The sequence below is a fragment of the Lygodium microphyllum genome, chromosome 3, assembly GCF_053477565.2.
Source record: "Lygodium microphyllum isolate KBCC chromosome 3, Lygodium_microphyllum_v1.1.10, whole genome shotgun sequence".
Lineage (NCBI taxonomy): Eukaryota > Viridiplantae > Streptophyta > Polypodiopsida > Schizaeales > Lygodiaceae > Lygodium > Lygodium microphyllum.
In genome coordinates this window covers 101477588-101495422 of record NC_141137.1, presented here as the reverse complement: position 1 = coordinate 101495422, position 17835 = coordinate 101477588, and the positions used below count along the sequence as shown (strand labels likewise).

At 39.7% G+C, this 17835-nt stretch overlaps 1 protein-coding gene across 1 annotated transcript; it reads left to right on the top strand.

Moving 5' to 3' along the window:
• Positions 1-594: 594 nt before the first annotated feature.
• On the top strand, positions 595-3609 carry LOC148038679 (pentatricopeptide repeat-containing protein At1g15510, chloroplastic-like). The gene is made up of 2 exons (XM_087674291.1): positions 595-1263; positions 1351-3609. The coding sequence occupies exons 1-2, from the start codon at positions 801-803 to the stop codon at positions 2946-2948; spliced, it is 2061 nt and encodes a 686-aa protein (XP_087530417.1). The 5' UTR covers positions 595-800; the 3' UTR covers positions 2949-3609.
• The last annotated feature ends 14226 nt before the right edge of the window (positions 3610-17835 follow it).

Here is a 17835-nt window from a genome sequence, read left to right as displayed (position 1 = left end):
CAATTCTTGATGATAAACAAGTGCAAGGTGTACAAGAAACATGCACAACTTAGCAAGGTTTGTACAAGAAATTATGCATCGCACTTGGAATCCCACAATAACTTTTGATTTTGAAGAATTTTCACAATTCTTCCATTGCATTGTTAATTCACATCATTTTGATCATTTTGAGTACAAATTTGACCATATCGTAGAGTCAAAAGTACACCTTTCACCTTGAAGTGGCAATTTTCACCTCAAGGTGGTTGAGCTTCATCTTGAGGTTACTCTTTTTTGGTTGAAGTCATGGATTTTCATGTCAAGGTCCTCTTTTCCACTTGAAGGTCTAGTTTTTCACCTCGAGCCCTATACAATGCATGCATTAAACTATTTCTAGCAAAAATCTCCTCAAATCGTGGAATTGGATGGGATGTTGGTATGTGCCATGTAGTCATTCTCATGTCAATGGACCTACCATGGATCATACGCTCTAAGCCTATGAAATACATGTGCATTAGGTAGCTTATCATGGTTGCAAGCTGCTTGTATACAAGAAGAAGTATGCTCCTACAAGAAGTATGCAGGTTTAAATACATGCAAGTTAGGTGTTGCTTAGCCTGGTTGCAAGCTGCTTATATATAAGAGGTATGCTCCTGTAAGAAGTATGGACTCGAAAAGAGATGCACATTGGTAGCTCATCATGGTTCCAAGCTGCTCACACAAGAAGTATGCTCTCAGCTATACGCAGTATGCAGGTTGCAGGTTGCAGGTGTGGAGACCCGAGAAAACGATGACTGCGGTTGGAGGCTCTGCGGTACGGCATGGCCGAGGCGCCCCTTGCAGCAGAGAAGATAATCGGGCTTCTGCACGACTGCAGACAGCAGAAGAGCCTCCCAGTTGCCAAGCGCCTGCTGGCCTACATCCGCCGCCACCGTCTGGAAACCCATTCCGCCATCGGCAACCACCTTGTCCCGGTGCTGGTCGAATGCGGGAGCCTGCTCGACGCCCGCGCTGTCTTCGAAAAATTGCACTTTCGGAACGAGTTCTCGTGGAGTTCCCTCATCTCCGGCTACATCGACTCCCCAGATCCCCGCCACGCCTTCCTCCTCTACCGCAGCATGCAGGAGGAGTCTGTCCTCCCCAATACTTACACCTTTGTATCCCTTCTCAAGGCTTGTGCGGTTGTGAAAGACCTGGCACAGGGCCATTCCATACATTCTGATGCCGTCGCCCTTGGCCTCGGCACTGACCTCTTTGTTGGCAACACTTTGGTGGATATGTATGGTAAATGTAATTCCCTTGCAGAAGGACAGTCTGTTTTCGATAAGATGCCGGTCCGTGATCAAGTCTCCTGGACCGCTTTGATTTCAGGATATGCTGACAATGGCCTCAGCAAAGAAGCGCTTGATTCTTACAGGAAGATGGATCTGGATTGTGTATCTCCTAACAAGAGCACATTTGTTTGCGCTATGAAAGCTTGCACCAAGCTGAAAGATGCTCAGACAGGTGAGGAGCTACATGCTGAAATGATTGCTTTGGCATTGGAAGGCAGTCTGTTTGTAGGCAGTACACTTGTGGATATGTATGGGAAGTGTGGCTTACTTGCAGAAGCTCATCGAGTGTTCAACAACATTACTGAACAAGATGAAGTCTTATGGACTGCTTTAATATCAGGTTATGCAGAGCATGGTCTTGGAGAGAGAGCCTTAAGTTGTTTCAAACAGATGCAGCAGAAAGGTATCCCTCCAAATGCTAGCACATTTGTGTGCAGCTTGAAAGCCTGTGAGAGCATTGGATCTATCGGAAAGGGTCAAGAACTTTATGTTGAGATTATGAAAAAAGGGTTGGAAGTAAACGTATTTATTGGGAGTGCAATAGTAAGTATGTTTGCAAAACATGGCCTACTTGAAGAAGCGCAGAATGTTTTCGACCAGTTACCAAGGCGAAATGCAGTCACATGGACAGCATTGATAGCAGGTTATGCTGAGTACCAATATGGAGGGGAAGCATTATTTTGTTTCAAAAAAATGGAGCTGGACAAAGTCTCTCCAGATGCTTTCATATATGCATGCAGCTTGAAAGCTTGTTGTCTTTCGGGAAGCTTAGAAGCAGGCCAAGGAATACATATTGAAGTAATCAAAAGAGGTCTAGAAAATGACCTTTCTGTAACTAACATATTGCTAGATATGTATACCAAATGTGGCTTACTTGCAGATGGATGGAAAGTATTTGATAACATGCCCGTCAAGGATGTTGTGTCATGGACTGCCATGCTTAAAGGATATGGAGACAACAACAAGGGAGACTTGGCTGTGCAGTGTTTTGAGGACATGCAAGAGGAGGGTGTGAAGCCAAATGCTGTCACATTCACATGTCTACTTGATGCATGTGGCCATGCCAGTCTGGTCATGAAGGGCCAAGAATATTTCAAAATGATGAGAGAACATAAAATCCAGCCAAGTTTAGATCATTACGGTTGCATGGTCAATCTTTTTGCACGATCAGGACAACTTCAGGAAGCTGAGAAGTTTGTTGAAGCTATGCAGCCTCTTGGATCCAAGGAAGATGTTCTGACAGCTTTGCTCACTGCTTGTAGAATTCATGGGAAAGTGGATCTGAGTTTGCGATGCTTTCAGCAGCTCGTTCAGAAAAAGCAAGAGAATGCTGCTTCTTACTCAATGCTGGCAGAGGTTTATGCCAGTGGTGGCAGGTGGATTGATGCAACCCAAATAGAGGAGCTGCGGAAACATGCACGGGCAGCAAAAAAGCCTGCCAGTGCATCAATAGAGGTGAACACTAAGTTGCATGAATTCGTTGTAGGTGATAACCTTAGCAGTGACATATTTGTTATGTCAGAAGTCTTCAGTTTCCACTTAAAAGTTGAAGGATATGTGCCAGATTTAGACTTAATTATGTTTACTGAAAAAGTTGAAACAGACTTTTATCATGTCAAAGTAGATTGCTTCTAATGCTGACACATAGGAAATATCATACTAATTAAAAGCCAAGTAATTGTGTACAAAATGCTTGCAAGGGCTAAGAAAAGATAATTTCATCAATGCATGAGGCACTGTGGCCTGACTATGGCAGCTGCAGCATTATGGCTTTGATGTATGTATATCCTGTAGAAGTGATTGCAGCGCGCATGCAACTTGGGGGGTTAGTAAGCAAGTAATGTAGCATCATGGGCAGGATGGAAGTTGGAACCTCCTTTTGACATAAGTCTGTGGGGTGCAGCTAGTGGTATGTAGCTCTTGAAACAACGATTTGACTGTCATTACATTGGCAAGCCCTGATTTGTTTTGACCATTGCAACTAGGGGGTCTCTTTCTTAATGAACAATTTTGTGTGCATTTTCCAGATAGGGCTTAAGAACTACATTCTTAAATGGTGAAAAAGGGTTTTCATAAAAATATTTTATTCATAATCTACCGTAGATGTGGGTCCATCAAGCAACATGACGTGATGGATGCAATCCAAGGAGTCTATTCCCAAATGATTGCAGCACTTTATGTGCATATAATGGTTCAAAAAAATTCACATATAATTGGAGCTAGAGCGCTCTTGGACCACACATGACACTTGTTGGCCCCAAAGCTTGTCATCCTTTCAGTATTTCGTTGGAGTATTGAGGTATGCTTGAAATTAGTGACAAATGGCTGTAATTTTAGTTGTTTCTCACAACATAACATATCCACGAGTGTATAACAGCCTTGTCGCCTTCATTGTTGGCCTCCAATCAATTCTAGAGTGTTCAAAATTGGCTTGTTGGCAAGGGCTTTAAAAAACAATCTTGAATTCATTAAGATTTATATTGCTCATTATTCAACATTGAGACATTAGACTTGGAATCATATTTTGAAATCACGATTTCTTCTTGGATAGGGTGGGAGATGACTTGATTTAACATTATTTACAAGAAGCAAATAATTCACAAATCTAAAACAAATGCTTCAACACATCAACCTTGGACATTTGACATCTACTTGGTCTCAAAACTAGTGACCCTCGTGATATTTCTTTCATTTGTATTGCTTCGAATTTGCAACATATTGAGATATAGGTTAAGCTCTCTATAGATTTTAATACTTTCAGCTCTCACAAATGACCAATTACATGGGGATCCAATTTACCCCTTGATTTTGATACAAATTGGGTCTAAATTGGATCATGAACACTTGTATGTGGACCAACTCCCATATGGATGTACAATCCCTTTAGATTTGCTTGAATTTCTCTAGTTGCAGTAGTTTCTATTGATAATTGGGATTCTAGTTAATGGGCATTTTTTGTGAGATAGTTTAAAAACCCTAATTTTAATAATAAATTAGGATATTGATAGCAAATGTATTCCTATCCACATTCAATATGTCAAGAATGGTTAAGAACTCGATAGAGGAGAGAAAAAATGGTTGATTTGTCATTGGAAGTAGACCCAAACAACTATCACTTGATATATGATAACAATTAATATTGTTGCCAAGTTGATTTTTGTCTTAGAAATGCCATCACCTATAGCCTAGTAACATTCTAATATTGTCGCTTGGTAGTGAGCAACCTCATGATGGTAGCAAACCTCCTTAATAGCAGTAATTAGTAGCGAAGTCTACCTTTTCCTAGCCTAAGCTAGCCCCAAACAACTTCCCATAGGCTTGCATGGCAAGTTTCCTCTTGGTAGTGAGCAACCTCATGATGGTAGCAAACCTCCTTAATAGCAGTAACTAGTAGCCAAGTCTACCTTCTCCTAGCATAAGCTAGCCCCGAACAACTTCCCACAGGCTTGCATGGCAAGTTCCCTCTTTGATTGACAAACAAGTGATACATATTCTAATATTGTCACTTTTGGTAGTGAGCAACCTCATGATGGTAGCAAACCTCCTTAATAGCAGTAACTAGTAAACAAGTCTACCTTCTCCTAGCCTAAGCTAGCCCCGACAACTTCCCATAGGCTTGCATGGCAAGTTCCCTCTTTGATTGACAAACAAGTGATACATATTCTACTATTGTCACTTTTGGTAGTGAGCAACCTCATGATGGTAGCAAACCTCCTTAATAGCAGTAACTAGTAGCCAAGTCTAGCTTCTCCTAGCCTAAGCTAGCCCTAAACAACTTCCCATAGGCTTGCATGGCAAGTTCCCTCTTTGATTGACAAACAAGTGATACATATTCTAATGCAAGATCTAGCCTCTAGTCTTCATCTTGAACAATTAATTAATGGGCAAAATCCCCATGAAAAGTTCTTAATAAGATGACACGAAAAACATCATGTATCTTCCAATGTGGAGGCAATTTGAGCCTATATGCCTCATCACTCAACTTTTCCAATGGTCCATAGTAACGCATGTTCATCTTAGGATACAAATGCTTTTTCCCTTTCATATTTTTTAGGCTTGTATTTTCAAAATGTAGCAATATCGAATTTCCCTCTACAAACCCTAATGAACATCTATGGCAATCATCTACCCTCTTTTGCTTCTCTTGAGACCTTTGAAGTTCTTGCATAATCTTTCTATTCATTCATATCTATGATGTTGACCTACTTATCATTCCGAAAATCTTATCGCTTGTATGCAAAACACGTGCAACTTTCTTTTCATCCTCCACAACTTCAAAGTGAGCCTTTCTGGTGGAATTATGCACTATGTTATTGTAGGTAATCTCAACTAATAATAGGAACTATTATAACAATGACTTATGCTTTCAAACATAACACCTCGAGAGATTAAAAATTGTGGAGTTTACTTCCTTTGACTCCCCATCACTTTGTGGATGTAATGACGACGAAAATTTTTAGCACAATACCTATTTTCTTAAATAGCCCCTTTCAAAACAAACTAGTCATTTGAGGATCTAGATCATTAACGATTGACTTTGATATGCCATGATACTTAAAGATGTACTGTATACAAATCCGTGAGATATTATTACCCTTGATTTCTTGTGAACATGTATAAAATGATTCTATTTGTTGAACCTACATATGTAGTCTATGTTCCATCATTTCTTGTAGGTGTTCTTGGAAGGTCAAATATGAAATCCATAGCAATGCTTTGCTAAGGCTTATCTGGAATGGGAAAAGGGTGTGACAATCTTGGAATCTTTTCACTATATCATACTTAACTTTTTGGCATACAATGCATGTGTGCACCAACTACTCTACATCATGGCTCAAAGTTGGCCAATAAAAGAATTGCTTCACTACCTTGATTATACAATCAATGCCTCTATGTTCTTTATATGGAGGAGCATGATTTTCAATCATGACTCTATGCCTTAATTTTTTTAATAATACATAGCCAACCATGCATCATAAGAAAACCATCTAGAAGCACATAATGCTTATGCCTCATGCCATTGCAAAGTTGATCATAAACATTCTCAAAGTTTGAATCAATAGTTTACTGCTCTTTCATAACATCCAACTTAGTGTCTTAAGCGATAGTAACTGCTAAATTTGAGAATTCTCTAGATAATGCATGAACTACTATATTTTTTAAATCATCTATACGCACAATCTAAATGTAAAACATAGAGATGAAATTTGCCCATCTCATATTCTTTTCGAATAATTTAGTCTACATAAGAAAATATTTTAGTATCTATTTTTATATTGTAAAATATACCCTAAGAATATCATGTTTCCATGTAGACATTGCATGAACTATAGCAAGCAATTCATTCTCATAAACATGCAAATTCTTCTATGCACAATGTAGAATACTACTCTCATAGGTAACCACATGCTTGTCTCATATTAAAAAAACCCCTATGTTATTACCACATCACATTCCACTATAAATGACTTCTTGAGATTTGGCAACACAAGCATTGGATCAAAAGTTATATTTTTCTTCGACTTGTCAAATGTTAAAATCTTCAATATTGTTTCTCCACAAAGTATATGTTTCTTTTGCAAAGCATGCAATCAAGAAGAAATTTCAACAAAATGACAAATATATTTTCTATAATGTGAGAAAAGTCCCAAGAAACTATGGATCTCACGTACATTCTTTAAATGTGGCCATGAATATATAGCTTCAACCTTAGCAAGGTCCATATGCATATCATCACTTGATACAATACATCTCCAGTGAATCTCATGGAATAAAAAAATAAATTTCTTATTATTTATGACTAGTCGATGCTTTCTTAGCTCATTAAACACTATGGTTAAGTGGTAGACACCATTGATGATTTGCAGTATAGGGGATGCAGCTTTAGCTTGGTGCAAATATTAGTTTTCCAAACATGTAGCTAATACATATTCAAGTACAAAATTGAAGCTAAAAGAGGCTTCAACGTGCCAATCATCAATAATTCAAGGTTGAGTGGTAAATGACCATGGCATATTCTTTTTATTGTAGGTCAAGCAACATAATAGCGATATGGAACTTCTTAGCATTTAAGAAGTAGAGCCATCCAACATTGAGTATATATCTTAATGAAGAAGGGACATTGTGAAATGTGCATGTCTATATTGCAATCATTTAGACTAGCTTATAGAGAGCAAATGTGAATCTCAATTTCCACTTATCGTAAGTCTTCACCATTCAACATTATTCCTAGTTGGCACAAATGCATAGGTTTACATCCCAATTGTACTGGTTAGAATGATAGGTTTTACTAATTTTTTTATGAATGCTAGGGTGTTGAGAACATCATTATGTAGCATACATGGTCAATGTCATGACTTACAAGATTGCTTATTTGGTGTGCAAAGAATCCTTCCCCAAGAAGGCAAAAGCATTAGGGGAGTTTTGAGGTCTCGAAAATGCCTTTTAGGAGATAGAAAGAGAGTGCTCTAGACCAATAGGAGCAAAGCCTCCGTAACAAAACTTCTATTTTAAAAAATAAAAAAAATATTTTACAAAAAGATACATATATAATAATATTATGAATTTGTATGATCAATATCTATTTTTAGTCTCTTATATTCGCGATTATGACATTCTTTGCATTAATGATATACAATCTTGGCCTCTTTTATTTAATGATATGTTTGAATTAACGATGATGACAAGTTTACTCTAAATTCAATTTAGTAAAAAGCTTGGCACATATTTTTTTCCCTCCTTTCTTTTGTCCTTCTCGTGGTAGCCTAGTCCTCTCTCTCTCTCTCTCTCTCTCTCTCTCTCTCTCTCTCTCTCTCTCTCTCTCTCTCTCTCTCTCTCTCTCTCTCTCTCTCTCTCTCTCTCTCCTATGGATACAGAAATTTGACCTTCAACAAGGCGTCCAAGCTCCCAAATCACATCCATATCAGTGTTTAACTCATTCCAAAAAGATGGAAGATGGATTCCTACAATCATTAGCAAAGGCAGTAGGATCACCGTGCAGCAGGCAAAACGTGGGAAAATGCAAAGATATGAGAGCTTGTTCATATCTGTTGGAAGGGTAGAATTCGAGATTTCAAGCTTGGAGTAAATAAGAATAGCATAAAAGAGATTTTGGTGCAACATGTGTTTATGCATAGAGAGCTATATTTGGAACCTTAAAGTTCAAATCTTCCAATGCATAAACCAAATTGTAAGGATTTGATTCTTAAAGTCTTTCTTTTCTTGGACTTGGCTTAAGGTTTTCCATTATAACATTTGTTCATTTGTCTTGTAGATGTCTATCCCTCTAATCTTGAGGAATGGCAACCAGTCGAGTCTATTATTGATGTGATTGACGTGATGCATGGTTTGATTGGAGAAGAGATGTACAAAGGTAGAAAGAAGACAGAGCTTGCAGAGAATGGACTATTCTTCTATGACCATTCTCATATTGTCCCCATGCAGCATAGCCAATGGGGATCAATATCCCCCCTTCCTTTGTCAGATTTTTCAAGCTTTGAGTGGCCTTTGCCAAGTCCAGCCACTAGTGAGAACTATAGATGTAAAATATTTTCTAAGATACAGAGAGCATTAAAACCTAGTATCTCAAGTGTTGAGATGGCAAGCTCGACATGTGTGGACATTGATGATGGACCACTTGGCTAGATGGGTCCGCACGTCTACACTTAGCACGTTGGTGGTCATTATGATACTCACATGGCCACTGACTTATCACTTATTATATTTAGTTTGTTACACCTACCTATAGCTGGCAAAGACATAGTGCTAGTCGATTAGTGTAGTTGGTTATGCATTGTGTGACTTAGTAGGCCACTTTCCTTTATGTTGTATCTTATCTATACTTTGTGTACATTGTATAGTGTGTGGAAGAAGAAGAAGAAACCAGCAAGAAAACGTTTTGGCCTTCATCTCTCTTCTTGTGTTATTGAGTGAGCTTTCTCTTGTGTATAGAGTGTATGTTTGGTGCAGCAGCTCAAGCAAGTCCCCCCACCACGCGATTCTTGACATGGTATCAGAGCCGCGCCACTGAGAGAGGCTGATTTTGAAGGCTGAAATAAAGGAGAAGAAGCAAGGTTCGAGCAAGCAAGCAACGGGTAAGAAGCTCTTCCATTCTTTCACTCTCTCTCTTGGATAGTGTCTGTGGAGGCACCGGAAGCAGGGTCGAGCAAAAATCTCAGATTACTGTGAGATTTGATGTGCGAACATATCACTGTATACTCTGCAGATAGGCCCTTTAGGACTTTCCCGTAGTTATTTAGGGCGTCTGAGGCCGTTTCAGGCCCCGTTTTAGAGCCACAAGGTTGCGGACAACAGTTTCAGGGTACACTGTGATTTTGACTATATTGACTGAAAGTGGGTGCATAGGTTACAAATTGCGAATCTGTACTTTTTGAGGTGTTTACAGGAAGCAAACATAAGGGTTATCTACAAACAGGTTGTAGATTATATGTACTAATGAGCAGTCAAGGGAAAAGGTTGCTTGGTGTAGTGCTGTGCATATGTTGTGAAAGATTGCAAGATACTAGCTAGCTGTGTTGTATCCTTGTTTGTGATAATGGTAGAGAATAGTGGAAATCCCATTATTGAGAAGCTTGACAAGAACAACTACCCTTCACGGAAGTTTCGTGTGACGAACTTCCTCATTGGAAAGGGCCTTTATGAGTTTGTTTCAAGTGAAGAAAATGAGCCAGAGCTGAGTATCCCTCCGACTGCAGATGAGTTAAAAGCATGGAAAGAGTGGGATGCGAAAGACAAAAAGTGATGCACTGGCTATCTGCAATCATTGATAATACTATGCTAGGACATATCAGGAATGCATAAACTTCACATGCAACTTGGACAATTTTTGAGAGCATGTTTTCAATAAATACAAAGGCACGAAAGATTCAACTCAAGCAAGAGTTGAATGCCTTGAAGAAAGGGAAAATGTCTGTCAATGAGTATGTGTTGAAGGTGAGGAGCATTGCAGATGCTTTAGTAGTGGTTGAAGCAATGCCGGATGATGATGATTTGGTTTCATCCACTCTGAGTGGCCTTAACAATGAGAAGGCATGGAAATCATTTGTTACTTTAGTATATGTACGGAAGCCATTTCCAAATTTTGATGAGCTGATCTCTCTCACGATTACTGAAGAGATCAATATGCAAGGTGATTCGTCTGAAAGAAATGGTGAACATGTCCAAGCATTTTACTCGAGTTCAGGAAGGGGACGTGGTAGATCCTCTTCGAGAGGCCGTGGTATGGAACGTGCTGGCGATAACCAGCAAAACACGTTCAATCAACAGTTTGGTGAAATGCAAGTTTCTGGAGGCAGAGAAAACTTTAGAGGCAGGGGGAGCTTTAGAGGAAGAGGTGGATGGCAGAATAGAGGCTCTAGAAATTCTGCTATTGTCCATTATTGTGGAAAAAGAGGACATATTGCAACCAATTGTTATGCTAAGAAGGATGATATTCGCAGTGGTAAACTGCAACAAGGAAACTATGCATCGTCTTCACGACAAAATGAATACAAAAATGAGCGTTTGTTTGCTATGCAGCATATGATGAATGCAGTTACAGGAAAGGGGACACATGATGATGTATGGTATGTCGATTCAGGTGCATCTAATCATATGACTAGTCATGTTGAATTGTTATGCTAAGAAGGATGATATTCACAGTGGTAAATTGTAGCAAGGAAACTATGCATCGTCTTCATGACAAAATGAAGACAAAAATGAGCATCTGTTTGTTATGCAGCATATGATGAATGCAGTTATAGAAAAGGGGATACATGATGATGTATGGTATGTTGATTCAGGTGCATCTAATCATATGACCAGTCATGTTGAATGGTTTGGAGAGATGTAGGACTTACAAAACCCAGGTTATGTGCAGACGGGTGATGATTCGTGCCACCCAATTTCACACATTAGAAAGATTTCCTTGTCCTTGTATGATGGCCAGACAAAGAGTCTGACAGATGTATTACATGTGTCATCAATTACAAAGAATATAGTGTCTGCTAGCCAAATGGTAGAGCAAGGATTGTAAGTCCGATTCAATGCAAAAGGTTATTTTGTAGAAGACTTTAATGATAAGTGCAGGTTGGTCGCAAAAGGAAGTAGAGTTGGCCGAATGTTCACTTTAGATGTTGGAATTCCTGCAATGGATGATGCTATGTATGCTAAATGAAACGGAGTAGTTGCAGATATTGAAATATGGCATAAACGTATTGGACATGCAATTGTGCAAAGGCTACAATTAATGCAGTCCAGAGGATTGGTTACAGGGTTGCCTTCTTTTAGAGTTGCAGAATTGCATAAAGTCTGTGAAGCATGCCAGTTTGGTAAGTAGGCAAGACAACCCTTCTCGCATGATAGAGAAGTGAGTAGAAAAATACTTGATGCAGTGCATATAGATGTTTGGGGACCTGCACAAAATGTATCTCTTGGTGGTAGCAAATACTTTGTCACATTTATTGATGACTGTTCAAGGAAGTTATGGGTATACTTCATGAAGGAAAAAAGTGATGTGTTTGTGCACTTAAAATCTTTTAAGGCAGCTGTTGAAACATAAACAGGCTTAAAAGTGAAGTGCTTGAGATCGGATGGAGGGGGAGAGTACCTCTCTAATGAGTTCAGTGGCTTCTTGAGAACTCATGGGATAAAGAGGCAATTTAGTTGCAGGTATAATCCACAGCAAAACGGTGTTGCAGAAAGAAAAAACAGGCATATTGCAGAAGTTGCACATGCATTAATGGCTGAAAAGAATATGCCCAAACATTTTTGGTCTGAGGTTGACCATACTACTATTTACATTATGAACAAAACTCCCATAGCTGAAGTTCATGGAATGACTCCTGAAGAATGCTTTACTGGCAAGAAGCCTGATGTATCACACTTGAAGGTATTTGGCTGTGTTGCATACATTTATGTGCCAAATGAGCTACGGAAGAAGCTTGATCCAAAGGCAGAAAAATGTGTTTTTATTGGATACTCTTTAGAGCAAAAAGGGTATTGCTGTTATAACCCTGTCACAAGTGAGTTCAGAGTGAGCAGGGATGTTATCTTTGATGAGATGGGAAGTTGGTATACACCTACTGGTGATGTTTTGGATGGTGATAATGATCAAGATAGTTATGTGCAGAAAGATAAACAAGAATCATGGAGTCTTAGTGGACCAGAAACATCATCTGGTACTACACCTACAGTGAGCCCTTAGTCTGGGAGACTAAGGAGTAGCCCCACATCTTCAGGTGGATCTATAAGTGTTGCATGGAAGGACAAAGGAAAGAAAGTGTTGGATGGTAATGATGCATCTACCAGTCATTTGGGATTTAATGGAGATTCTAGTGGTTTGAAGAGTTTGGATGATGAGCTTGGCATTCAATCAGGATGCCAGGTGTACACATAGCTCATAGTAATGTAAAGGCTCCATTGAGCGATCCAGTGGTACGCAAATCTAGCAGGATCAGATACCCTGTTAAAAGATTTGGATTTGAAGGTTATGAAGCTCACCATTATGCTTATATGGTGAAACTAGTTGAGGATGTTGAGCCCACTTATTTTGAGAATGCTGTTGGTCATGCTCATTGGGATGCAGCAATGGATGAGGAGATGGCTGCATTAGAAGTCGATAAGACTTGGGATTTGGTACCCTTACCTAAGGGTAAGAAAGCTATTGGGTGTAAGTGGGTTTACAAAGTCAAGCATAATGCAGACAGTTCAGTCAGTAGGTATAAGGCTAGGCTGGTTGCAAAAGACTATGCTCAAACATATGGCATAGATTATGAAGAGACGTTTAGTCCAGTTGCTAGGATGGAAATTGTTAGGTGTGTGATTGCCTTGGCAGCAGCCAAAGGTTGGAGTTTGCAGCAAATGGATGTTAAGAATGCCTTCTTGCATGGTGAATTACAAGAAGAAGTGTATCTGGAGCAGCTAGCAGGTTATGAGGATTTAGAGCATCCCATATATGTGTGCAGGTTAAAGAAGGCGCTCTATGGGCTGAAGCAAACACCTAGAGCATGGTTTGACAAGATTGGAGAGTATCTTGTCAATATTGAATTTTGTATTTCTGATGCTGATCACTCACTTTATGTGAGAAAGGGAGATGCGGGTTTAGTCATCATAGTCATCTATGTGGATGAGTTTATTATTACAGGTGACAGTGACAATGGGATTGCTGAAGTTAAGGACTTCTTGAAGAAGAAGTTTGAGATGAAAGATTTGGGTGAGCTAGGATATTTTCTTGGTATTGAGGGGATCAGATGTGATGATGGTATATGGCTGTCCCAAATGCAATATGGCTTGGATATGTTATCCAAGTATGGCATGACAACATGTAAGCCTCTTTCAGTACCATTGGATCAAAATGTGAAGTTGAGTGCTGATGTTGGGGATGAGATAGAAGACACTACTATATTCAAGAGGATAGTAGGAAGTTTGATTTACATGACTATCACAAGGCCAGACTTGAGCTATGTTGTTGGCATTGTCAGTCAGTTTATGCAGATGCCTAGAAAGCCTCATTTGGATGCAGTTAGACGTATATTGAGGTATGTGAAGTCGCCCTTACATTATGGACTTTTTTATGAGGCAGGTAAGGATGTACAGGTCTTTGGATACACATATGCAGATTGGGTGTCAAGATTTTGGGAGAGAAGGAAGGAGTCTCACTTGTAGCTTTCTTGCTTGCACAATGGGGGAATACACACAAGGGTGGAGGCTGAAAATAGTTTTCCTCTTCTTAGTTGTGTAAGCCAAAAGAACTCTAGTACAAAGAAATAGAAGAACCCTATATATGGGTCTCAAACCAAACTCAACTAACTAAGGTGGCATACTAACTGAGCCACGAACTAGAGTAGATAAGGATAGTTGTCATGTAGCTATTATTCATGGGCGTTGTACCAACCGCATCTGCAACTGACACGTCGGTGACATAAATGCACAACGGTCACCCTGGCATATCACGAGTGGAGCTCGATATCTCAACACTCCCCCTCGAGCTCAATCCCAATTTTTGCATACCAAGTAAGTCTCTGAACTTGCGCAGTTTCTCTGCGCCCAATGCCTTCGTGAATATGTCAGCTACCTGATCCTCTGTGCTGACATAAACTAGATCAATAAGACCTAGTAAAACCCTCTCCCGCACATAGTGATAATGCACCTCAATGTGTTTTGTTCTAGCATGATAGACTGGGTTATTTGCCAAGTGTATACTACTCATGTTGTCACAATAAATGACAACTGGCCCATCTGTAGGCTGATGCATATCATAAAGTAGCTTATGCAACCAAGCTACCTCACATGCAGCCATTGCTGCGCCCCTGTACTCAGCCTCTGTGCTCGAGAAGGCAACTGTAGGCTATTTCTTGATGCTCCAAGTGATTGCAGCACTCCCAAAAGAGAACACATATCCACTGGTAGATCGTTTATCAGAAATACTACCAGCCCAATCAGCATCAGTGTATCCATGCAACTGTATCTGAACCCTAGTCACATAAAATAGTCAATACTGCAATGTGGACTTCACATACTTGAGTATGTGTCTAGCCGCATCCAAATGCGGTTTCCTTGGAGCTTGCATAAACTGACTTACCAGTCCAACAACATAGCTCAAATCTGGCCTGGTAATAGTCATATAAATCAAGCTTCCTACTATGCATCTGTACATAGTAGGGTCTTCCAGAAGCTCACCTGCATTTGCGCTCAGCTTCACATTCTGCTCCAAAGGAACTGAAATATGCTTACAACCTGTCATCCCATATTTGGACAGCATGTCCAATCCATACTGCCTCTGCAAGAGCTGTATCCCACTTGGTGATCTAATCACCTCAATGCCCAAGAAATAACGCAGCTCTCCCAAATCCTCCATCTCAAACTTCTGCTTCAATAGCATTTTCACATGAAGAATATCTTCATCATTGTCACCTGTCATAATCAAATCATCAACATAAATGACAAGTGGCATAATATCTTTCTCTGTTTTTCTCACATAAAGTGAGAAATCTGCCTTGGAAATCTGAAAGCCAATAGTGACAAGATACTGTCCTATCTTGTCAAACCATGCTCTAGGTGCTTGCTTCAAGACATACAATGCTTTCTTTAACCTGCAAATAAACTCAGGATGAACAGCATGCACATAACCTGGTGGCTGCTCCATATAGACCTCTTCTTGCAAATCACCATGCAAGAAGGCATTCTTTACATCCATCTGATGTAAAGACCATACCTTTGATGGAGCCATAGCAATGACTGCTCTTACGGTTGCCATCCTTGCAACCGGATTGAATGTTTCTTCATAATCAATGCCATATGTTTGTACATACCCCTTGACTACTAATCTTGCCTTGTATCTGTTCACAGAACCATCTACATTGTGCTTCACCTTATAAACCCACTTACAGCCAATTGCATTCTTACCTTTAGGCAAAGGTACCAATTCCCATGTAGCATTTGCTTCTAAGGCATCCATTTCTTCATCCATGGCTTTCTCCCATTTTTCTTTTCCCATGGCTTGCTCAAAAGAAGTGGGTTCTGGTTCCTGTATCACTTTGACCATATAGGCATAGTGAATGGCTGTAAATCCATCATATTTCAGCCTATCCACAAGATATCTAGCTCTGGTAGACCTGCGCAAAGTAGGTTCACTCCCAGGTGCTCTCAAAACATCCCTGGTCTTCCTTACTCCAAGTGTAACAATAGAAGGAATACCCAACTCATCATCAATGCTCTGTTCTGAGCCACTGGATTCACCATCCACATAAGAGTGACCTGCATTCACATCAAACATGGGCTGATCTACCTTCTCTTTTCCTTTTCGTGATACCTGCATACCACTATCTACATTGCTTTGAGAAGATTCTCCTGATCTCAATCTGCTTGTCCATGGCGAAGAATGTGAACCACTGCTAGAGGACGCTCCAGGTCCACTAATATTTTGTGACTGCTGCTGTGAATTATGTGCAGCATTACCATTTTGTGCATCTACATCATCAATCACATTTACTGGTTTATACCAGCTACTCATCTCATAAAAAACAACATCTTTGCTCACTGTAAACTTAGGAGTGGAAGGGTTATAGCATCTATACCCTTTTTGCTGCAAAGAATAACCAATAAAGAAGCACTTCTCAGCTTTTGGATCCAACTTGGATCTCAACTCATCTGGCACATGAACATAGGTGATGCAACCAAAAATTTTCAAATGAGAAATATCTGGTTTCCTACCAGTATACCTCTCCTCTGGAGCCATCCCATGTATTGCTGTAGTGGGAGTCCTGTTCATTATGTAGACTGCTGTAGCAACTGCTTCAGCCCAATAAAAATTTGGCAAGTCTTTTTCATTGAGCATGGCATGAGATACCTCTCTAATATGCCTGTTTTTCCTTTCTGCAATTCCATTTTGTTGTGGGATATGACTGCATGAATATTGCTGCTTTATGCCATGCTCCTGCAGGAACCTTGCAAACTCATTTGAGAGGTACTCTCCCCCTCCATCTGACCTTAGGCATTTTATTTGCAGGCCTGTTTCTTTTTCAACCATAGCTTTAAGAGTTTTGAAATGCCCAAAAACTTCACTTTTCTTTTTCATAAAATACACCCAAACTTTTCTGCTATAGTCATCAATAAAAGTGACAAAATAATGACAGTCTCTAAGAGATGCAGCTTTAGTAGTCCACACATCAGAGTGGATTAATTCCAATGGCTTCTTACTCTCTTGAGCATGTCTAGGAAATGGTTTCCTTGCCTGTTTTCTAAACTGACAGGCTTCACATACCTTATGCACTTCTGCAACCTTGAATTTAGGCAATCCTGCAACAATATTTTGGGCATGCATTGATTTAAGTCGCTGTACATTAACATGACCAACGCGTTTATGCCAGATATCAATATTTGCAACTACATCAGTCCCATGTGCAAACATTGCTGCACTCAATTCAGGCATGTCTGCATCCAATGTAAACATTCTGCCCTTCTTATTTCCTTTTGCTTCTAGCGACCTTTATTTTTCATATCCTCAACAAAGCATCCATGAGGATTAAATCTGACCTGCAAGCCCTGCTCAACCATTTGACCAATAGAAATCATATTCTTGGTGATATTCGGGACATGAAATACATCGGACATGTATTTTTTTTTCCCATCCTGCATAGACAAAGGAAATTTTCCAATCTGCACAATAGGATGTGCAGTATCATCACCAGTCTCCACAAATCCTGGTTTTTCCATTTTTCTTGCATCCTCCATCCATTCTGTATGACCTATCATGTGGTTTGATGCACCTGAGTCAACATATCATACATTGTTGCTTTCTTCTGCACTTGTCACATAATTATTTATGTGCTGAACCATAAACAAATGCTCATTTCTATCATCACCCTGTCTACTAGAAGATGCATAATTCCCTTGTTGCAGTTTTCCATTCATGATGTCATTTTGCTTTTTATAGCAGTCTTTAGCCATATGACCCATTTTACCAGAGTAGTAGCATTCAACATTACTGTTTGCATTTTGGCCTCTTTGCCATCCACCATGACCT